Source organism: Eucalyptus grandis, chromosome 1, assembly GCF_016545825.1.
Source record: "Eucalyptus grandis isolate ANBG69807.140 chromosome 1, ASM1654582v1, whole genome shotgun sequence".
Classification (NCBI taxonomy): Eukaryota; Viridiplantae; Streptophyta; class Magnoliopsida; order Myrtales; family Myrtaceae; genus Eucalyptus; species Eucalyptus grandis.
Window position 1 is genome coordinate 15,307,342 of NC_052612.1, and position 23,423 is coordinate 15,330,764.

At 37.6% G+C, this 23,423-nt stretch overlaps 1 protein-coding gene and 1 long non-coding RNA gene across 2 annotated transcripts; both read left to right on the forward strand.

The window, feature by feature from the left end:
• Positions 1 to 10,226: 10,226 nt before the first annotated feature.
• LOC120290136 lies at positions 10,227 to 10,999 on the forward strand. The gene is made up of 3 exons (XR_005547980.1): positions 10,227 to 10,248; positions 10,564 to 10,761; positions 10,870 to 10,999. It is a non-coding gene; the product is annotated as an uncharacterized LOC120290136 (long non-coding RNA).
• Positions 11,000 to 11,030: 31 nt separating this feature from the next.
• LOC120295700 (disease resistance protein RPV1-like) lies at positions 11,031 to 12,610 on the forward strand. Its single transcript, XM_039317069.1, has 3 exons — positions 11,031 to 11,557; positions 11,667 to 12,480; positions 12,575 to 12,610. Exons 1-3 carry the CDS (start codon positions 11,031 to 11,033, stop codon positions 12,608 to 12,610), a joined length of 1,377 nt encoding a protein of 458 aa, XP_039173003.1.
• The last annotated feature ends 10,813 nt before the right edge of the window (positions 12,611 to 23,423 follow it).

Here is a 23,423-nt window from a genome sequence, read left to right on the forward strand (position 1 = left end):
GTGTAGAAGATGGTGAATTTTGGTTGTGGTAGATGTGATGAAAGGTCGAAACTATGGGGAGAAAGTCGTTGGCCTAGCATGCTGTTTCTGGAAAAACCAGTCCGACCATTCATGAGTTTGTGAGCTGTATGCGACTTTTTAGTTGAAATATTGCTTCAATCTCTTAATAAAAGTTGTAGAGAACATCTTGAGAAACAACATACTAAAATTTGAGGTAAAACGAACAAGTATTGGTTAGTGAAATGATTTTTCTTTGGAGAAATTAGATCTGGAATTTGTTGTGCTGACCTTTAGTAATTTCGTGGACTGTAAAGTAGCTTTCTTGTGAAAATATCACTTTGATCTTTTAATGAAAGTTGTAGTGGACTTCTTGAGGTAGAACATATCAAAAATTTAGAGGAAATGACCAAAAATAGGTCGGTGAAATCGTTGTTCTTTGAAGAAACTGGATCTGGAAAAAACGCTACCTCGACCTAGTATGATTCCGTGATTTTTATAAAATCATCCAGTTAAAATTTGATCGTGTATCCTTAATGAAATTTGTAGGTAATATTATGAGGAATAACATACTGAAAATTTAGAAGAAACGAACATATTTAGGTCAGTGAAACGAGTTTCCTTTGAAAGAAGACAATCTGGAAAAACGACACCGAGAACAGGGGAAATAATCGTCTATATCTATTAATCTAGAACGATTTGGGTTTATATTTCTCATGAGATATTTACCTTCAGAAATTTTATATAACATGTCAAAATTTCAGAATTTTGGGAGTTCATTTGGGTATTTAATTTAAATTACTTCCGAAACTGTGCAAGCTGAAATATTGAAGTTATGAAAAACTGTGATGCATGGACCGTACTGTTTTGTGTGAGATTCTTTTGGTATGGTGTTTTTCATGAGATATCTGCCTTTAGGACTTGTCTATAACATGACAAAATTTCAGAATTTATTAATATCATTTACTAATTTTTCTAGAGTTTTAACTAGAGGAGTGCATTCTGATTTATCCGAAAAATTGATGCGTTTTTAAAAATAAATAAATTTGTCCATGTGATGTAATACTTCGAGTGGTTGATTTTGCTGCATATGTGATGACACATGGCATGTTATATGACATGAAAAGTTGGTTGAGACCCTTGATATTGTTGCATCAAATGCCATGTTGAAATTGAGATACATGTGTGAATATAAATTGAGATAATAACGAGACCGTTAGAGGTGTGAGCCGACGATGCCCCGGGAGTGTCGAGATGCCCGGAGTGTGTGTGTCGGATGCCCCGAGAGTGTTGGGATGCCCGGATGTGTGTGTCGGAAGCCTCGGAGGTGTGTGCCAAGGGGATACCTCGTGATGCTAGTTGGGGTACGAGATGCCCGGAGTGTGTGCCGGATGCCCGGAGGTGTGTGCCGGAGGTTCCTCGCGATGCCAGGTGGGATGCGAGCGATAAATTGTGGGATGCAAGCATTGGTCCCTAGGAAGAAAATTATGTGATCTATTTGAATTGTAAAGATCGAGAATTGAATCATGCGCATGGATGTGTGCATATGGCATGGTGATATATGCATGGCTGATTAATGATGAGTGCATGGTGGAATATGCACGCTGCATAATGATGATATGCATGGCTGCTCGATGATATAAGTACAAGTGCATGGTGATTTATGCACGTTGCATGATGATATGCATGGCTGTAAGGTAAGGTATGCTTGAATGCATGAATGATATGTGTTTTATTCTCGATACAATGATTGTTCTGTTTGACGCATTGAGTAGTTTGGTGGATCTTTACTGCTGAGTGGTTGTACTCACCCCTTTTGGGGATTAACATTTCAGATTAAAAAGATGCATTTGCTGCCAATTGCACGCGGTACTTACTATGGTATACCTACTAATGTTGATGTGGAGTGTACGAAGCACATCTGTCCTCGTACCCTTAGTCTCTGGTTCGTAGGAGTAAAATAATTCTCTCATTATTTTACTTAGGTGTCTAATGTCTTGAGGAATAGTTGCTTCATCTCCCTCTCATTCAAGGCCGGCTTCACCTGTGAGGCCATAGTCCTCCACCTTTGCGCGAATGCCTTAAATGACTCATTTCTCTTCTTCTCAATGCGGGTCAACTCTTCTCTCGTGAGGGCAAGCTTGGTATTAAACCGGTATTGTTGCAAGAACTCATTGGTTAAATCCTCCCAACTAGTGAATTCTTCAATGTCTAGTGCTATGAACCATGTTAGGGCAATGCCTTCCAAGCTATCTTGGAATGTATGTATGAGTAACGGTATGTTGTCAGCGTAGCAAGCCATTTTCCTCAGGTAATACCTAAGGTGGGTATTAGGGCATCCCGTTCCGTCATACTTTCTTGTGAACTCAGGCTCTTGAAACTTCTCAGGGAAGTTCGTCTTAGTGTATGGAGATAGCTTATTAGCTCCTTTCAGCTCATAACCTTGCAAGGCACACAGTCGCTCATCCATCTTTGCCAAACGTTTTTCACTCTCTTCGCTTAGGCGGGGTATTGGGTCTTCCTTCGTAGGAGGATCCAAATTGATGATAATTAGCGTGACAGAAGGAACCTCTCTGGCAGTTTCTTTCCCATGGAGATCAGCAACGTGCATGCCTCCCATCGACGGGGAAGCATGTCCTGATAACGTAGGAGTGGATGTTCCAGTGACAGCTACAGCGAGGGGCTCCTTAAGCTTCTGGTTTATTTCAAGCATCATTGCGGTGAGTTGGGCCAGCTAGTTCTCCATCTTGGCCATGCGCACGTTGGTGTCCTCGTTCTCCATTCTGACTTTTGCGCACGTGCGAATCGGGGATCTCCGCTTGGCCGTGTCGACGATCGGCAGAAGACAATCGATCGGCTAGTACCTGAAGCAAGGGTGCATAAGCATATATAAGTACAAGTAATAATTAGGCGGTCGGCCCACGACAAAGATCTAATCGCCCCAATTTATTCGTTTCATTGAAAGCCAGGTTGCCACATAATACAAGAAAAACATGAGAGAAAAACCTTAAACAACGAAGCTACTTCGAAGATGGAAAGACACTCTCTTAACTCCTAACATTGAGACTCGAGACAAATTCTTTAACATTGTAATGCATGTGAGTATGGTCCCGCTACAAATCACATTGGACTCAATCTAACTAATGAGAACAGCTTCCGCTTGCGGCAGCTCCACTAACTCGGGTTAACTTCGAAGCACGCTCCTCGGCCTCCTCGAGCTCCCTTTTGAGGCACTTAATCTCGACTCGGTGGGTGATCTTCAATGGCACTTCAGGAATCTTTGGGCCTAGGCTTTTCGAGATCTTGTGCCTAAGGATATACTCATTTGAGGCATAATAGGTCTTCTCCTGCCCCTCCAACTCTTCTTCAGGCCAAATCAACTTCTGGGGGTGGCACATATCCCACATCAACTTGACCAACGCGACGGAGTCCTCATGATCTTGGCATTCGTCAGGGAAGTCTATCCTGAGCGGGTCTTCCTGAATCGACGGCGGAAGCTGTTGAACCTCTTGAAACTGACGGATGACTCGAGTCGGGTAGTATTCGGTGACTCCAGTGATTCCCAACAAAGGAATAGGTCCAGTAAGCCCACACACGAACCACACTTCTTGAACTTAGAGCCATTTGGCATGCCATTGGAAATGCTCAGGTCCCAGGTTGGTCATGAAAACTAACCACTCAGAATAATGATAATCAGGGGCAAATATTTTCCTATCTCTAAACTTCAGGATAGGGTGGCTAGAGTCAAAAATGTTGCTTACGGTCATCAAGCCACCGAACCCCTTAATGTGAGAGAAGAACCAAATTTGCAAGAGTGCAGGAGAAGCATGGAAAGCTTTGTCTTTATTTTCTTTAAAACGAGTAAGGGAAAGAAATATTTCAGTCAAGATGGCATTAACAAAACCCTTTCCCATACATACTTCATGAACTACCCACGCTACAGAAGGGCTAATAGCATTCCTACAGTGTGGGAATATCACAAACCCGAAGAAAGCTAGTAGGAAAATCCTATTCTTTTGGAAAGATGGGGCATTTTGAAAAAGCTCATTTAGAAATGAAAACGGGTAGGTTTTGCGATTGACTTTCAAAACTTTTCTCACGTCCTCTCCCTTAACTTTAAGGAACTCAGATAAGGTCGATGCATGCTCAGTTTCTACAGGTGGGCCAACTAACTCTGACACTAAGGGCTTTCCAATGGCAATACTGTATTCCTCCAAGGTCGGAGTGAGTTCGTGATCACCGAATATGAACGTGAAAGTTGCAGGGTACCAAACATGTGCTAACGCTCGTACGACACCATAATGAGTCTCTATCTCCAAAAGGGGGAGTAATTGTCCGACATAAGATTGCACCCAATCACGGCCAGTCAGATCTAGTCTATCCCACCACGTGCGAAGCTCGGCTTTTGGGACGGAAATGATGTGAAGCTCGGGTACCCCCATCGTATGCCAACCAAAGTTATGACAAACCTAATTTGTCATGAACTGACCAAAAAGAAAGCGAATAAATAAATTGCACAGAAAAGAATTCGAAAAACTTACTCTATTCATTGAGTAACAATGCCAATAACATGGACATGCGCATGGGTGGTGGTTCAATTTCTACTCTAGACGGCTCAAAATGGAGTCATAGGATCACCGGACTGAACCAACAAGATTGTGGTTAGGGATATCTTAGTTGTTGTTGACTTGTTATGACAAAAATATCAAAATTAGAAGTTAAAATACAACACGGGCTAAGCTACGTTTGCTTGACGTACGGGGATCTGTTGTAAAAAGCCCATCGTTGAGTCAGTTCGAGGGCTTCCATTCAAAGGCAAGTAGAGAACAAGATCACAAGAGCGTACATGTACCAGAGTCCCAGTTAGGCAATCATCAAAACCAATAAAAGTATTTCACATCCTATCTAGTTTAAAAACAAGTTTCGACATAATTAATACCTTAATTAACTAGGCTTATAATGTACTTTCAAGAGTTAAATTGAGATTGTAAACCCGTGTCAATTCATATTCATCATCGTAATTATTACGTTTTTTTATTAAGCTAAAAAATGATGTGTTTTGAATCCATATCTTTTCTTACCGAAATTGGGATTTGTCGGAAATCTACTTTCATAAACTTGCCAGAAAAGACCACTATCGTTTGGGGAAAAACTTTTGTGACCTTCAATACAAAACTCTCAATTCCAACGTGGCACTATATACATATCTATTTAAGGTCCCTTCTATGCGGCCCCGTAAGAGAAACATGACACCGAATCCTGCCAAATTAATTGTTATCTTCATTTGAAATTCGTAGTTTTTCTCATCATTAGTAATTTCATTGCTACATGTCATTAGTGTCCTGTAGATCTGAGTTGAGGGCTTGTAGCAATCGCCTAGTGGTGCTACGAGGGCTAGGTGAGGGCATCATGACCCTCGCATAGATCCAACAAGGGTGGAGGAGCAACAATAAAAAAGACAAAAACGAAAGTAAAGGGAAAAAAAAGAAAGAAAAAAATTAGGATAAAATTGCAAAAATAGTCAACTTAGTGATTTCAAGTTGAAATTGTCGAATAAACTATATGGAAAATTTTCAAAAGATCTATGATTAAATTGGTAAAATGAGAAAGTTTAAAACTGAATTGACTGTTGTACTATAGATTTAAGACCTTTTTTTTTTAAATAGTTTTCCCGAAATTAAAAACAGAAACCATTCACACAATTAATTCAATCTTTCATTGTCACGAATGAAGGTATTGACACTCGAGCATTAAAGAAGAAAATAACTTTTAATTTAATCATCAAACCACAAACAAGAAACTTCAGCATCCAATAAGAGCCATCTCTAAAATAAATGTCTCATCAAGATAAATAAAAAAAGGGAAAATTCCAAATAAGAGCTTGAAGTGCCATCGTTTTTTTAAATAAAGGTCCAAAGTGTCCTCATTTTTTAAAATAAAGCTTGAAGTAGACATTATTTCAAACTAGGGTCTAAAGTGGCCATATTAGTCTCAAATAAGGGCTTGAACTTGTTAGCTGTGAAGGGTAATGTCATATTTTTATTTGTTTTCCTTTTTTCTTCATTCTTTCTATTTATTTTTTTGGGTAAAAAAAACTAAATAAAACTAAATTTAAAAAAAAAAAAAAAAAAAAAAAGGAAATCACAAGTGGGAGCCACCCCATCACCGGTGGGGTAGCGGTGACGACTCGTGAGGTCGCCGCGCCTGGGCAAGGGCCGACGACCCTCGCCGACCAGAGGCGAGGGCCTATTGGCTCGGTGGCAACCCTCTCCTAAATCTAGGCGAGGGTTGACGGCCCTCATGTTGGCTTGGTGGTCCTCGCTAAGAGAGGGTCACCATCCTCTCCCGTCCCTGACGAGGGCCAGCACGCCCTTGCTCTCGTCGGTGGGGTCATCTGCCCTCGCTCAAATGCCGATGACCTTACTAGCCATAGCTGCCGCCCCACTAGCGATGGGGTGGGGTCTTCTTTTTCTTTTTCTTTTTTCAATTTTTCTTTTTTAAGTTTTAATATAATTAAATTTAAATTTAAATTGTGTTTGAATAAAAATATTCCTGAATCACCTGGAATTTTTTGCCAATCGGTGAGCCGGCAAGGTTAGGCTTTTATTTGAAACAATTATAACCACTTTAGGTCCTTTTTTGATATTGATATAACTACTTCAAGCCATTATTTGAAATAAAGTCAACTTTAAGCTTTTATTTGAGAAAATGAGGGCATTTCAAGTCTTTATTTGAAATTTTCCCTAAAGAAAATCAACTCCAAAAGAAGATCAGAGTTCATTAGGATAGAATAAACCTCCTTGAACCAAAAAGCAATAATAAAATAACCCTCTCAAATCACACATTGACAAAAAAACATTTGATCCTCCTTACACAATGCATTTTGGGAAAGAAAAAAGCACATTGTTGAATTACGTTATGAATAAGATTTTCCTAAAAGACAAAGTCCTACTAAAGCTAGGCCAACACAAATGGATCAAGAAGTTTTACAATTTTGCCAGGAAGAGATTGAAGATCTCTTAGATAATAAACTTATTAAAAAAGAAAATAAAAACCAATCACCTTGGAGATGTTCTACTCTCACTTTCAAGCATGCGGTTGTTGCACTCTTTCAGGGATATTTAGAACCATTATATCGTGTTGTGATGCAAATGATTCTCCTTGATCTTTCGTTGGCAACAATTTGGCAAATTTATTTTCATGCAACCTTGGGGAAAATTCTCCAAATTGTCCTAAACCTATTATATGTTTACTAATTCATTTATAAACTTTTTAATTGTGCTAATTAAGTCATAAGCCTTTTCATGTTTTACTAATTAAGTTATTCAGCTATTTTTCGCTAGAAATAGCTAATGTGGACCCCGGTCATCCTACATGGCATGATTGTCATTTATGTAGACAATTTTTAATAATAGTTTAATATATTTTCCATTTTAATTATTATTATTTTTTCCTTTTCATCTCTTTCATTCTTTACTTTTTCCTTTTCTCTTTTCCCCTTTTTCTCTCCACCGACCTCGGGCGAGGGCTGCGCTTGTTGGCCTCTAGTACGACAAATTTAGTCATAAACTTTTAAAATTGTCTAATTTAATCATAAACTTTTTGACGATTTTTCAATATTGTCATTTCGATTAATTTTGGATGGAAATTGCTAACATGGCTGTCCATTCAGTACCAATGATTTACATAGTAAGATCGATATTGACATAGACAGTTTTTACAATTTTTTTAAAAATTTCCGTAAACTTTTCCTCCTTTTTTTTTTTTTTTTCCCTTCCTATTTCCTTTTGCTTCACTTGTTTTCTTATTATTTGATTTGACCTTTATTTGTTTGAATATCCATGCATGATAACTTAGATTTTCATGTTTTAAGGAAAAAAGGGAAAGATTGTATGCAAACCGCTTCCTAAAAGAGAAAAAGTTACTAACAATAGCATTGGACAATTTTAGCGTAATTAAGTTTCAGGGCTCATGAATCTTTGGTCTATGGAAGTAAGGCGGGCTCCCATGTTTTAGTTGATCTCTAATCGGCCCATACGAAGTTTGTGACAACTCCTAAGTAAAACCGAATAGTATACTTAATGAGAAAATCAAATTATGATTGATAGGATTTATAAGGGTTTGTGGTCAATAAAAGTGTCACTTCTCACAAGAGAGTAATTCACACCCACTTAGTATTTGTCAAATTTCCTTGGAATTCACCTCACGAGAATCGCGTCAAATATACAATAGCTTCTTGACAAGATCTACAATTAATGGGTGTCGGAATCCCTTTACAATTATTGTATTGGACTGTGGCGAAAGTGCATTCACGAAAAGATGTGTAAAAAATGTCATAAATAATAGCTTGTTTTCTGAAAATCTCAGCTAATTTTTGTTCCTAAGCTTTCCCTCCTCTCTTCTCCATATATGCTTATGGATTTGGAAGGTATTCTCTAGTAGCATTTGTTTCATATTTTGAGCTCGTCTTTTCTCCTTGTGTTTGTCAAGTATTTAAGCATTGATAGGGGAAATACTTCTAGACTAAATTACGACTTCAAACTTTTAGTGGTGATTGGTTTCCAAATGGACGATAATATTGACAGACTAAAATGTTAATTGAGTAAGTGATAATCTTGACTAAAACTTTAATTTGAATAAGTGATGATCTTGACTAAAAGCTGAGGGGAAAAATCAACATATGTCCGAATAAATTATTGGATTATATAGAACTTGTTGGTCGGGAATTTATAGATGTGACACTGTAAAAGTGATGGAAAAGGTTAAAAATTAATAATGTAAAGAGAGATTTAACTGATTAGGATGAAAGCGGTGATGACTAAGGCAATCTTTAGGCTGATGTGACATGAAAAAGTCTAGTTTGGGAAATTTTCTTGAGGGAAATCTATTTCGGGAGTTATTTTCTAGAAAATTATGTTTTGAAAGATAAGGTCGATTGTGGATCGAGAATATTAAATTATCCTTGAATATCTTAATAAAGTGTCTTGACTCATGTAAATTAGGAGCATCGATATTGATTGTTGGTCTTTCTTCCTCTTTGGTCTAAAATGGTCCACTTTCACTTATAGTTTGAGCACAAGGCAATTAGGAATTGCTAACATAGGGACAATATATTAAAAGTATTAAATCTATTACATTTTCACTAATTTAGTCATAAACATTTTAATTTTACTAATTGAGTCCTAAACCTATTTATCTTTTTTCAATTGAGTCTATTCAACTAATTTTGGTAAGAATTTGTTAATATGGACATCAACCGTCTTATATAGCACGGTCGGCGTTGATGTAAACATTTTCAATAACATTTTGAAAATTTTTATGTATTTTTTCCTCTTTTTTTTTTTTTTAAGGTCGGCCAGCCATCGTCGGCCAAAGCAAGGGTGCGTGAGCTCTCACCCAAAATCGGTGGGGGCGCAACACCTCACTAGATTTGGCTAGGCGAGGCTTGCCGCCCTCATTGGCCTCGAGCGAGGTCGCAGCCCTTGCCTAGAGCCAACAAGGGTCGATTGGCCCTCACTTGTGGCTAGCGAGGATCGCCGGTGCGACTTAAAAATTTTTAAAAAAAAAAAAAAGCAAAGGGAAAAAAAGAAAAATAGCCTTAAAAATTTCAATAAATTATTAGAATATTATTAAAAATATACACATCGACATTGGCCATCCGTGTTTATAATTTCTTGACAAAATTAGCCGAATTGACTCAATTGACAAAAATGTTTAAAATTCAATTGACAAAATCAAAAAGTTTATGACTCAATTAGTAAAAGCGCAATAGGCCTAGGATTGTTCAGATAATATTCTCCGAACATAAGAGATACCATAAAAAAGGTGATTTGTATGTTGAGAAAGCTGCTTCTCGATGCTGCTTTCCATTTGCCTTGAGCTAAAAACCCTCGGAGGTTAGTAGAAAATGTGAGCATTTCCCGAATGGGCTCCAAATTTTTTTTACACTAGCCTTGAGTTGACGGGCTTTTACGAACTGATCTGCTGATTAGTTGGCCTCTATTAGAGAGTGGATTACCTGAAATTTCTTGACATTGGGCCAGATGAGGAGAGTCCACATCCCGTCCTGGCTTCATCATGATCTGCGACAAAGCTTATCAAAAGACAAGCCATCGGATTCCACAGTGAAGCTTTCCCTCGGTTCGTGCGCTGAAGTAAAGTTGACCGTCTCCTAGTCTCCCTGGAACGTTCGCCGGCGAGTCCGTCGGTGATTTTCCCCTGAAAAATCACGGCGCTGTACCCATGTGGACGGTGAGTTTTCTGGCTTCAAATCCTGGGTGTTTTGTCCGTTTTGTTCCGTCTGATATGGCTTCCATGCATCGCCATCTCCGCTTCCACGACCGACCTCGGGCCTCGGGTCGGGGCTCTGTTTCCTCGGGACGAAATTATCGCGAGCTTTCTGCAAATTCCAGAGTGATCTTAAAGGAAGCTCTGTTGGGTTTCTTTTCTGTTTTCTTTTTAATGGGAAAAGCAAAGTCAAGTCAAAGTCGTGCTCGCTTTCGATCAGAGCCCCTTGCGTAGGTTCTGCGCTTCTTCTGACTAGTGCCGCGGAAATTATTCGTGCAGCAATTGCCGTCCCTCCAGCATGCGTTGCAGCGGTTTGCTTAGCATGAAGGGTCTTGGACCGTTTGGCGGCAAGAACTCAGCATCGTTCGAGCACGCACGGTAGAGAGCGTTGTGTGTTGGTAATCCATCGTTGAAGAAGGCTGAGAATCGGTGGAGATCACTGCAGTGGGCGGATTTTCTTGTTTGAGAAGTCCTCCGGTAATTGATGACTTTTTGCTCTTCTCGTCCCTTCTCTGTTTCTTGCTCAGATTGCTCCATTTTCTTCTCATGAGTCGTGTAAGAGTTTTTATTTTTGTTCGAATGTAGCTCCCAATTGAGTTTTGAGAGACATTTCTGCAGTTCCCAGATCTGGGATTTCATATTACTCTTCTTTTGAGGCTCTGCTCCATCAATCTCTTTTACTGCCTGTGTATTAGTACAATACTCTCGAGATGAAAAGAAGGTATCCCAATGATCCAGAAGAGCCGATGGATGGGGCGCCTTCCTCATCGACTGCTCCACATGGAGGTGATCATGAATGCAGACCCAAAAAGCCGAAAGGAAATCACTACGAAGTATTCTTGAGCTTTAGAGGGCAAGACACTCCCAAAGGCTTCACCGATCATCTCTATACTGGCCTTCTTAATGCAGGAATTTGCGTGTTCAGAGACAACAATGAGCTCCCCGTTGGTGAGGAGTTTGGTCAGGAGATTCTCTGCAGTATTATACGGTCTAAGATCTCCATCCCGATTATCTCAGAGAACTACGCTTCCAGCACATGGTGCCTTCGCAAGCTGGCTCAGATGTTGAAGTGCAAGAAAAGCAGAGGGCAATTGGTGTTACCCATATTTTACAAAGTTGAACCCTCGAAGTTACGATATCTTACAGGGAGTTTTAAAGCTGCTATCGATGAACATAAAGAGAATTTGGATGAATCGGTTGTGAAGGAATGGGAAGAAGCGCTTGAAGAAGTCAGTTCCTTGAAAGGATGGGAATCGGACAAAGTTAATGATGGGTAACGTCATTCTCCACCAAAACTTCGTTTAGTTTCTCATAACTAGATCTTACTTGAAAAAGAATATTAATATGGCCATCCTATACTAAAACTCATTGTTATTTGACAGGCATGAAGGAGAATTGGTTACAATTGTTGTGAGAAAAGTTGCAAGTGAGTTGAAAAGACAATTTCTGCTAAATATTCCCCAACAGTTGGTGGGAATTGATGATTGTGTGGAAGAGGTAATGAGCTTGATAGATGCTAAATTCAATGATACAAGGATTATTGGAATTTATGGACTCGGTGGCATTGGTAAGACAACTCTTGCAAAGGTGTTATACAACAAACTCTCCTGTCATTTTCAGTTTCTGAGCTTTGTGGCAAATATTCGAGAAACATCTCGTCACAAGGGTATTAAATGCCTACAAGAGCAGCTCATTTCTGATATACTAAGAAGTTCACATCATGTGTCTAATGTTGATGAGGGAATTGATGTCATCAAATCTAGATTTACAAGTGACAAAGTCCTTATTCTTCTTGATGATATTGATGACAAGAATCACTTGAATGCTTTGGTTGGAGATGGTAGTTGGTTTGAAGCAGGAAGTATAGTCATCGTCACAACTAGAAACAAGAGCATTCTCGATGAGACCGGTGTAGGCTGCATGTACCGACTCAATGGGTTGTCTTTAAATCAATCATTGATTTTACTTAGCAGACATGCATTTCAGGAGGATTCTCCTCAGAGTGATTATTATGTTCTCTCTTGTAATGTCGTATCTACTACTGGCGGGCATCCATTAGCTCTTCAAGTTATTGGTTCATTCTTACGTGGGAAGTCCAAAAAAGTATGGAAAGATACATGGAAGAAATTAAAGAAAGTGCCTGATAAGAAAGTCCAAGAGACTTTGAGGATAAGTTATGAAGCATTAGATCATAAGGTGCAACAGATATTTTTGGACATTGCATGTTTTTTTATTGGATCATCTAAACAAAATCCAACTTACATGTGGGATGCCTGTGATTTTTTCCCAGAGAATGGGGTTGAAGTGTTATATCTTATGTCCTTAGTTGATATTGATAAAGTCGGCAACCTAAAGATGCATGATCAACTGAGAGCTTTTGGAAGGGAAATTGTTTGTCAAGAAAATAAAAAGGAGCTTCAAGGTCGTAGCAGATTATGGGATTATGATGAAGCCATCGACGTGCTTGAGAGCAACAAGGTAAGCATTTTCTCTACCTGTCTTAGTCATTGAATAGGAGACCATCTTCTCATTCTTGTTTGAGATAAAATTATTGTCAGTCCCAAATCTCCAACACTTGCCGCTTTTACCAACAAAAAGGCTCCTTCATTTAATAGTTGTTCTTGCCTGATTCTGGGACATAGTCAGAGGAGCAATTTCTTGGTTATTAATGATATAATAATAATAATAATAATAATAATAATAATAATAATAATAACAATAATAATAATATTGTGATGAGGACATTCTTTTGGTATCTTCAATGCAACAACGAAACTACATAAACATAATGATTGACAGAGCGCTTTAAGAGAAAAAATGACATCTATAAATTGTTGAGGCCCACGTTTCACGTATCTGCATGATGCACATGTTTGATGTTTGGATTCTTCTTTTGATTTCTTGTGAGGTCTTTTCTTTCTTTTTCCTTTTACTGAGTATTAACTTCTCTCGTGAGTTGTTTTCTATGATTAATGAGATCTCTGTTCATTTGTGACCGTTAGCTATCATGGTTCTGTATTTTTCAAGTTGCGCCCCTTATATTTTTAGCTCAATGTAGCCCTTTATCTTTCACAGTTTGTGCAATTAAGTCCTTTGTCATCAAGCCTTAGGTTTTTTCCCTTTTTTTTGGTTGGTCATCAAGCCTTAGTTAACAACGTCAATTTGTTGATGGCTTTTGTATTTGTTTATGATATATGCACAACTGTGTAATATAACCCTCTAAATGTATATTATTTCATTCTATAGGCTCTTCATAATTGGGGATAAATCTCTTTCTATGAAATTGGTAACTTTTTTTAATTTTTCTTGTGACGATGTAAAATTTTGCTATTAATCCCTTGATAACATATACATGTCAAATTTAGGCTATCATGTCAACTGTAAAAGGGCATCTATGAAGTCATTGACCAACTTACAATAATTATACAAGATGCATGTGACGGTAAAATTCGAACCCCCAAACAAATCCATAGTATGACTCTTATGATTTGTGTTCAATGGACAATTTACCACCTAAAACGAAAAATGAATTTGAGTTCCTAAAATATTTTATTGCAACAAAAGAAAAATGTAAAATGCTCGATTTCCTTCAATATCCAATCTGATCACTCTTCATGTCCAATCTGTCTGTAAACGAGATCTCATTAATTTATCGGCAAATTGATAAAAAAAATTTAGATTTGACTCTAAGAAAATCAACACGACAATGAAAAGATAGCATCAAACGTCTGTAGATAAGAGGAGAAAAAATCATCGATATCACATTTGATATATGACCAAATTTTCTTCCATAAAGAATGAAAAACATTTATTCAAGATACACATGATAAGAAATGAATGTAAAACATGTATGTACATATACGGATTACATTCTCATTTTCATTTTGCTATTGAGAATTGCAAACTAGGTACACCAAAAATTGAGGGGGATTATACAATTGGGATTTTTTTCGATTTGATACGTGTTTTAATGGAAAGTTTGATGGTTGTATTTGGACTGTGAGTGAGATGTTGTTTCACATATAGAGGATATGAGTTAGGGGTGTGTTGTTTCATATATAAAGGGCATGAATTTTGTGAGATATATTTGATATGGTGTGTGCATAGAGAGAGGCCTCTATTGTAATCTTGGAAGGATGTAATTTCTGGGAATTGAAAAGGTGCAAATTGCGGTGGGCATCGTTGGAAGAAGAGAAGTTCGGAAACACCCTTGTGAGCTTCACGTTTTTACATAAATTAGACATAAATTTTTCAAGCACAACCTGCATTTCAGGAAGTTGAAAGTGAGAAGCCTACACTATTATAGTATCTCAACAAATTAAAATTAGTCCGACTTTTCTTAAATGCAGTTGGTTTCATCTCATCATTCAAAACTTACATTACAAAATGTTTCCCAATTGCAGGGCACTAGTAAGATTGAGGGCCTTTGTCTGAGCAAATGTGGTTGTAGAAGAAGCTACACCGGTGAACTATTTAAAGAATTGACCAATTTGAGGTTCCTTCAAGTGAACAGTGCGAATCTCATTGGAGATTTTCTCAACTTGCTTCCTCAATTAAGATGGCTTCAATGGAAGGACTGTCACTTGGATTTCACAGCGGCCAACTTTCATCCGAAGAAATTAGTCGTGCTTGATCTGTCATGGAGTGAGATTTCGCAGGACTGGAGAGGATGGGATTCACTCAAGGTAAGATGTAGAGACGGTATATTTCTTGTAAATAATCACGTGTTATTGAAGGTCCTTTCTCACCGAGTTCTCCTTTTCTTCTTTCTTTTTTTCTGGAGAGGTATAATATCCTTCCTCAGATTAGGAATTTTTCTCTAAATGTAACAGGAATTTGTAGGCATTTGAATATACGATAAGCTTCTGTCCTTAGTATCTTAAATTTGTAATATCTGAACAGTCATGCTGAACGCTAGACATACTGGAAAAAAAAAAATCACTTGTTTTAACTGTATTAATCAAAATCTATTGAAAAAATTGCAATATTTGTGCTTATCTTTAGGTTTTTTAATCTAAATGGTTTGTGGCTTCTAAGTGAATCTCTCCTGATGTATGTCTTTCTAGCAATTCTTGTTATGTATCTATGTCAATCTTCTTTGACAAAAAATGAAACGTTAAAATTACTTAGGTATAGTTTGGTATGTTCAGAGAAACACTTTTAACTGTTTTAGACATGAAGTACAATATGAATGGTCATATACAGAATCAATTGTTTTAGAAACAAAAGTGAACACTAATACTTGAAAATAAGTGCATTGCTTCATAATGGTTTTTGTGAGGGCGAATTATATGTTAGTTTTGTGAGTGCTAGCCAGTGGATATTTATTTTAGCCAACTTGGAATATATGCCTATTGCAGTAAGATAATATGGTTGACATTGGTATGTCCCTAACGTTCTTTTTGCAATAGGTATGCTAAAAAATTATTTCTATGTTGGTGACGTAGCCAAACACTACCACTTGAGGAATGTTTAAATAAAACAAAAGTGATGTAGTGGAGTATTATAGCAATGATAGCATGGGAATTGACCTATGAGACATTTATATAGTGTTTTAAAATGTTTAAATTAAAGGAGTAGTGGTGCATTGGCATTTTTTTGGGAATTTTAAAAAGTTAAAAAAGAATGAGGAGTATCGGAAAAGCAGTCCAATCTCATTGAAATTCCCCCCCTCTATTTTTTTTTTTTTTCAGATGGCAACCGAGCTCAAAGTTCTCAACGTCTTGAATTGTGGATCTATGAGAAAAACTCCTGACTTGTCTGCTTTCAGAAGCTTGGAGATTTTTTTGTTTGAAGGATGTTGCAATCTGGAAGAGATTCATCCTTCTATTGGTGACATCAAGACCCTTGTCTCCTTGAAGGTCAAGAGTTGTAAGAGATTGGAGGAGCTACCGGTTGGAGTAGGTAGAATGACAGAATTGAGTGAGCTTATCTTAGATCATACTAATATACAAGAGATTCCTATTTCGAAAGGTTGTTTGATGAAGCTGGAGATACTAAGTGCCTCATCTTGTAGACGACTAGCTCAACTTCCAGAATCCATGGGCTCTCTCATGTCATTAACTCTGCTGGACGTATCTGGGACACAGATTGAAGGCTTACCTAAATCCATTGGTTCTTTGAAAGAGCTCAAGACTCTTGATGCCTCTAATTGTGCATCCTTAGCCTGCATACCCAGCTCCATAGGTCATCTAGCATCTTTGCAGTGCTTGCTATTATGGGGATGTTCCTTGTTGAGAGAAATTCCTGATTCGATCGGAAAGTTGGAGTCATTGGTCGAACTACATTTAGCAAGGACAGCAATTGCAGAATTACCTAAAAGCATTGGGAATCTGCAGAAGTTAAGGATCTTGGACATTCGTCGAACTCACATAACAGAACTGCCCGTGCCATCGGAATGTTGGCAAAACTCTTAGAGTTGAGAGCTTCAGGATGCAAAAATCTGGAAGGACTACCTGGTAATATGGGCAAACTGGTTTCGCTAAACACGCTTAATTTAGACGAGTCAGGCATTACAGGCTTGCCAGAAAACATTTCTAAGCTGTCTTCTGTCCAAAACCTGAGTGTTCAATATTGCCAAAAGCTTCGAGAACTACCAGAGCTGCCCTCTAGCACAAAAGCTCTACGTATTACTTGCCAGAGTCTGTTGTTGCCCCATCTTTCCCAACTGACCCTTCTCAAGAAACTCACTCTTTCTGATTGCCCTCGGCTTGAATATCTTCCAAAGCTTCCCATTGGGCTATCAATGCTTTCTATTACACGTTGTGGAAAATTGAAAGCGGTGACGGATTTGTTGAACTTGAAGCACTTATCTGAATTGTTTCTTGAAGAGTGCTACGAGTTAACAGAGGTCACCGGTCTGGAAGATTTACAATCTCTCTGTAACATACGCATACGGGAATGCCCTAATTTGTCTTGGCCTGGTGGTGACGAATCCTGTGATTCATCTTGAACATGATATCGAGAACCAGACTTTTAGATTGATTATCGTTTTGCAAGTCCTGTATTTGAAGGTTGTGGTTGCTTGCAGGTCATCTACTGATATGTTTGTTTTGTTACATGGCATGTTTAACTTCTATTTTCTGTTTGATTCTTATAATACCGGGCATTCTGGTTTATGCTATATATTGATAAGGTGGAAATTACAAGACGTTGGAAGAACAAGCAGCTCTTTAAGAAAATTCCTTTCACCCTAGTCATCTCAGTTTCTTAAGGTGGTCGGTTGAGTTCCTGCACATTCATCAATGACAATAATTTGCTTGCTTTTCCTGATTGCTTGAATGTTTTTTTTAATTGTTCTGGGATTGATTAAACAGTATATCTCTCCTTTTTATGTTCTCATATGACTGCTCAAGGTAATTAAATGATTCACGTGTGGATTATTAAAGCTTCTGGAGGCAAATTTGTTCAACAGCTCTTTAATAATCCCCAGAATTCCTCGGGTTCTTCAAGCTACTCTTAGAGGGTGTGAATTTGATAGGATGGAAGTCTGTAAGAGTGAGTTTGATATTAACAAGATTCACACCGTTAATGCTGTCAGATTTATCTGCTGCTCATTAGTCATTCTAATGTTTGCTACACCAATGAGGATTTTGTTCTAGTGCTGCTCTGTTTTGACTTTTCAGTATGCAAGTTTGTCTCCTGCTGTCTAATTTTCTAATGATCTTGGTCTTCATGATGTTGGAACTGTGAAGAGAGCTGAATTTAGAATTTTGGATGAGAACCATATATGAATTCCAAAGAAACTTATGAACCATTACAATTTTGAGCGATGTTATCAATGAGAGTCATGCGAGAATTGTGAGAAGAAGCCTTTTGACGAGTTTAGTCACTTTATGATGAGTAGCAACATCTCACAATCTATCAATACTCCACCTATTTCTTAGCAGAAATAATGATCGTTCTGTATTATGAACCAAATGACATGTTATGTGGGAAGATCTTTGGATTAAAATTAGACATTAGAAGAAAATGTTTTAAATTTTACATGGACGGGATTAATAAAGCCATAAGTATTTTACTTAAATTTTTAGCACTTAAAATATTTTTTTGCTCTACAATGCACACTAGTTTCAAGATCTCGATCTTTCCTATTCTTCTCAAATTTAACCATTTTATAAGAATTAGAAGTTTGAGAAATGAACTGGACACGTGTCAAATGGCTGTTGTAATAATTGGTGACTAAAGAGAAATGCCCCACGACATGCTCATGCAACTTACCATTTCACATTCATCTTCTGATCCATGCGTTGTTTTTTTTTTTTTAAAGCTCTTCCACAATATATTTTGATCAGATTGAGTAAGTCGTGTATCTACATTCTAATTAATCTTTAAAAATTATGAGATATTTGTATAGCACAAGATTCTACTACCATTGGGACCTGAAAATAGGGAATCCAGCCATTCTGTCCATCCAATATGGAGAAGAAGAGGCCATACAGGGAAGTTATCACCAAGGAAAAGAAAGCTAAAGGAGTCAGCATAAAGTACATGTTATAACCATTGAACTTTGCTCTAGTAGCCACCCTTCTCACATGGGAAGGGGGAGATGGAGGGTTCGAATCCCTACCTTCTCAAGAAGGTTGGGGTGGGAACAATTCAATTTCAGGTGTAGGTTTGACTCCTACGTTGAAGTCTACGTTGGTCTGAGAGTGAAAATTAGAGTAGGAATAAAATTGGGCCGACGAAAAAAATAGTATGTGTTATAAATGAAAATAAAGAAGTAGAATGACAAATGGAAGCAACTAAAGAATATTAGTAAGTAGTCAAATTATGTCACGTGGAAAGTCATTCAATTTTAAGAATATATATGGGAAGGTTGTTCAAGGTGGATGCAAACGAGCCTTGCATGTTAATAGAGGGAATTCTCCTTTTTCTTAGGTAGCCAAAAAGAGGAAATTTCTCTATGGTAGAATTTTATTGTATATATAAGTTGAGTCTATCGAAATTTGATGTGGTCATGTGATGTCTTCAGTTGGAGAAAGAAGAAGAATTGCCAAAAAAAAGCATAACATATATATTATTTCGAAGACAAACACCTTTTATGTCACTAAAAATTACAAAGAAATGTGTCGACTCAAACTTACTCTTTCAAAATGAAGTGCCTATTAATGTAAACATAGAAGAAATAGATAATATCGGTTGATATAACTAAGAGTGAAGATAGAAAGGAAAATATGATATATGTATAGTTAAAAATAGTCATCTAGAAAGTGTACCACTCAAAATGCAAAGAGGAGTGTATGGTCCTAGCATACCATTTCTTAAATGTATGTCTTTTAATGCAATAAGAAAGTTAAATAACACTAATTGATGGGGGGTATTTCTGTCTAAAAATTGAAGAAAAAAAGGAATCGTAAGTATGCTTATTATTGTTTTTTGGTCAAATAAGTATGCTTATTTAAATACGTGAAAAGTGATGCATATTTAAATGCCACTATTTTGAATAAAATGGATAGAAGCTCTATTTATCTACGTTATTTAAAAAAGCATACTATTTTGATTAAGGAAATGACATTGACAAGATAGTATATTGAAGATCGTATCTTAACATTAAAAAAAAAAAGTAGTGTTTGCTCAAGAATGAAGATTATGAAAATAAACAACTTTCTTTAAGGAGAATGGAGCAAATTTCCCTAAAGATATTCATAACCACAAAAAATATATATAGATACATCTAACAGTTAATTCTAGCTCATGATTTTCTTAGAAATTGTACACAAGAAAGTTTAGGTGGTGAAATTATATACTGATTTACAGTGTTATACTATACTTTTATAGGAATGTATATTTAAAATAAGTGATAAGTGTGTTGAAAGTCTTAAAACTTATTGTAGAAGTATAATTGAGTTCTAAAAATTTCAAAAATTCAATCTTTAAAAAAGTCCAATCAATACAAGGACTTGATTGAATCGATATAACAAGTTTTAGATTTTGATTGCACTGTTGTGATAAATTTTAAGACTTAATTGAATTTTTTTGAAAGTTTTATAATTCAATTGCATCCTCGTCATAAGTTTTAGGATTTTTAATGCACTTATGCCTTAAAATAATATGTTTTCAAAAAGATTTATGATTTAATTTGAGAATGATGTAATTTAGATATAACATATATTAACAACCACCATCTTCAATCACATAACAACTAAATTAATGTTGAATAATTAGCAAAAATAAAATTGCTAAAATGATATTTACTCAAAATGGAATTAAAATATTTAAAAGATGTAGACTTTTTTTTTTTATTTAGGGAATCATCAAAGTTGAAATTTTATTGATCAAATAACCTTATATTTACAATACTTAGTAATAAAATAAAATAAAAATACAGATTCCCAACCATATGCATACATATAAGTAATATCATCTTAATGTATTTCCATATTATTATTTAATTCAATTATCAATTTAGGATAAAAAATAATGATGATTCTAATTTTTTTAATTAAAGAAATGATCATGGCATTAGTTTTAGGACCATGTAGTCACATAATAACAATAAATAACATCATTATCTTCCAGTATGCTTAAATGCATATTAGAGATAGGTCTTATCACTTAGTAATAGTTATATTTAGGTCAAAATAACTGTTTTTTTTATTAGATCTAAATGTGAAGGTTATCCATCGTTGCATTAATTGTACGAAGGATTACACTTTACACTTCATCTTCCACAAAATGCCTTGAGCTTGGGCAAAAAGAGAGGGGAAAAAAAAACAGAGAGCACGTTGTGAGATATTAGAGTGAAAAAAAAGAGAGCCGTGAGTTGAGGTGAGTACGGCGCAGGGTGTGAGATTAGAAGGGCAGAGGAGTCATTTTGTCTTCACATTTCATTCAAGGTGGGAGTTGCGCTTCATTTATCAATTTATTTCGGCTCCTTTATTGAGCAACCGAGCATGGATCCCGAGTTTGAAGTCGGAGTTCCCAACTTTGTCTCACCCTTCTGGGCCTTGCAAACTTGAAACTCCAGTCCACCGGTTCATTCAAGCCGGTCGTGATGATTGGTGCATCCTTGATGCTATGCATGTATGCTCAATGAGGCCGGCCTCTTGTTTTGAATTCAAACTTTTCCTTACTACGCGAAGAGCTTCTTAATGTTATGTCAAGATATTTACCTCACTATCACACTTGTGTCCAAGTTGTGTCCAAGTATATGTTTATCACCCCACGGGTACTAAGGATGTGTTTGGGAGTAGCTTCTCAAAATTTATGTTTATCTTTTCTCTGCTAAAGATATGGTTTAAAAAATTGGAATAAAAATCCGTTTGCAAAATTCATTTTCTATTTTTGGAATATATTTATATTCCGAAATGATTTTAAAAATGCTGAAATCGAAATTAAAATTTTTAGTTTTTCCCATTATCCTCGTTGATTTTTTGTTTTTCGGGAATCGTCTTTAAAATTTTTAGTTTTTCTATTTCCTCGACCACCCAAGAACCATCCGGCCAAATCAAAATTTTTCATCGTTCACTCTCGTTACCACTCGTCGCCCATTTGTCGTCCGTGGGATGTCAAATGCCCCCTATCGATTCGGCCGCTCGCCACCAACCTTGGCCACTAGCCGCCAACTACTGGCCACTAGACGTCGGTCGCCGGCCACCACACTTCGGCCGCCCGTCGCCAACCAACAGTTGCTGGATGCCGAACGCCCACCGGTTGTTGGCTGCTCATCGCCAATCATTGGATTTTGGAGGCTCATCACTAACCATTGGATGTTAAATACCATTTTGCTCAAAGCTTCACAAATGGCTTTTAAATTACCTAAATACAATTTGCATTTTGGAAAACACTTTTAACTTAAGTCGCTCGCCCGCATCGGCCGCAACGGAAAATGTCGCCCACTGTTTTCCCTCTTTTGAAAAGAGGAAAACCACCTCGCCGGACTCGCTCTCCCCCACCGGCCACCCGCCGCTAGCCTCCCCGTCGCCGCTCGCTCCGGATGTTGGACGCGTCGACGTTGAACTCCCGGGCGTTGGATGCCGATTGTGTCCGTGTTCGGATGACTCCAATGTCGGACTTCGGACTTTGGTCGCCTGCCGCCAGTTACCGAACTTGGCGTTGGATGCCAAACGTCGGACTTCGGACTTTGGCCACCCGCCGCCGGTCACCGAACGCCAAACGCTGGTAGTTGAACATCGAACTTTCGGACGTCGGTCGTTGCCGCTCCTAGAAATAGAAATTTTATTCTGTTATCAAACGAAATTTTATTTTAGAAATAGAAATTTTAAAAATTGTTATCAAAAATGTTTCATTTAAAAATATATAAAAAATTTTTGATAATTTTTTCCATGAAAATGTTTGAGCTAACGAACAGCGAGAAAATATTTTCCACTCAAATTTTAGATGTCCATGGAATTAATTTCTAGCGTAAATTAATTTATATTCTAGAAATTTTGTCAAAGATGCTGCACGCCCTAAGTTAAACGCACCTAAGTTAGGCTCACTTTTGTTGCTTGCTCATGCCTATGCTCGCTTCGGTGTTTTCATAAGCTCAGCAAACTCCTCATTAAGACTCATTTTGTTCTCTCGCTTACTCATGTTGTTGCCAATAGAATGTTGAACGAATCCGGAGTCCGACGAGGGTCAGAAAGCCAATTATAAGGGAGGGACTTTAGTCGATGGGCTTTTACGACCTAAATCTGCTACTCAGTGGGCCTCTATTAGAGAGTGGATTATTCGAATTTTCTTGATATTGGGCCTGGTAAAGAGGGTCCACATACCATCCTGGCTTAGTCACGATCTGCGCTCAAGCTCATCGAAGACGAAGCATCAGATTCCCAAGAGAAGCATTTTTCCTCAGTTCGTGCGCTGAAGCAAGTCGACCGTCTCGGCGAAGCCGAGGTAACAAGCCTCGCTGACTCGCGAATCCGTCAACGATTTTCCCCAGCAAAAATCACGGCGCACGCAACGCTGTAGCGCCGGCGGTGTACCCATATGGGTTTCTCGCTTCAATCCTGTTTTTTTTTTCGTCCATTTTGTTCCATCTGATATGGCTTCCACGCATCGGCATCTCCGCTTCCTCGACCGACCTCGGGCTTCGGGTCGGGGCTTCGTCTCCTCAAGACGAAATTATCGCGAGCTTTCTGCAAATCCCAGAGTACTCCTGAAGGACACTATGTTGGGTTTCTTTTTTTCTTTTT

What these genes read in the sequence shown, in the direction of transcription:
- LOC120295700 (XM_039317069.1), top strand. Translation starts at nt 11,031, where the DNA reads ATGGATGGGGCGCCTTCCTCATCGACTGCTCCACATGGAGGTGATCAT. An exon ending in TCGGACAAAGTTAATGATGG is followed by an intron (nt 11,558 to 11,666) that starts GTAACGTCATTC and finishes GTTATTTGACAG; the next exon opens with GCATGAAGGAGAATTGGTTA. An exon ending in ATGAAGCATTAGATCATAAG is followed by an intron (nt 12,481 to 12,574) that starts GTGCAACAGATA and finishes ATTTTTTCCCAG; the next exon opens with AGAATGGGGTTGAAGTGTTA.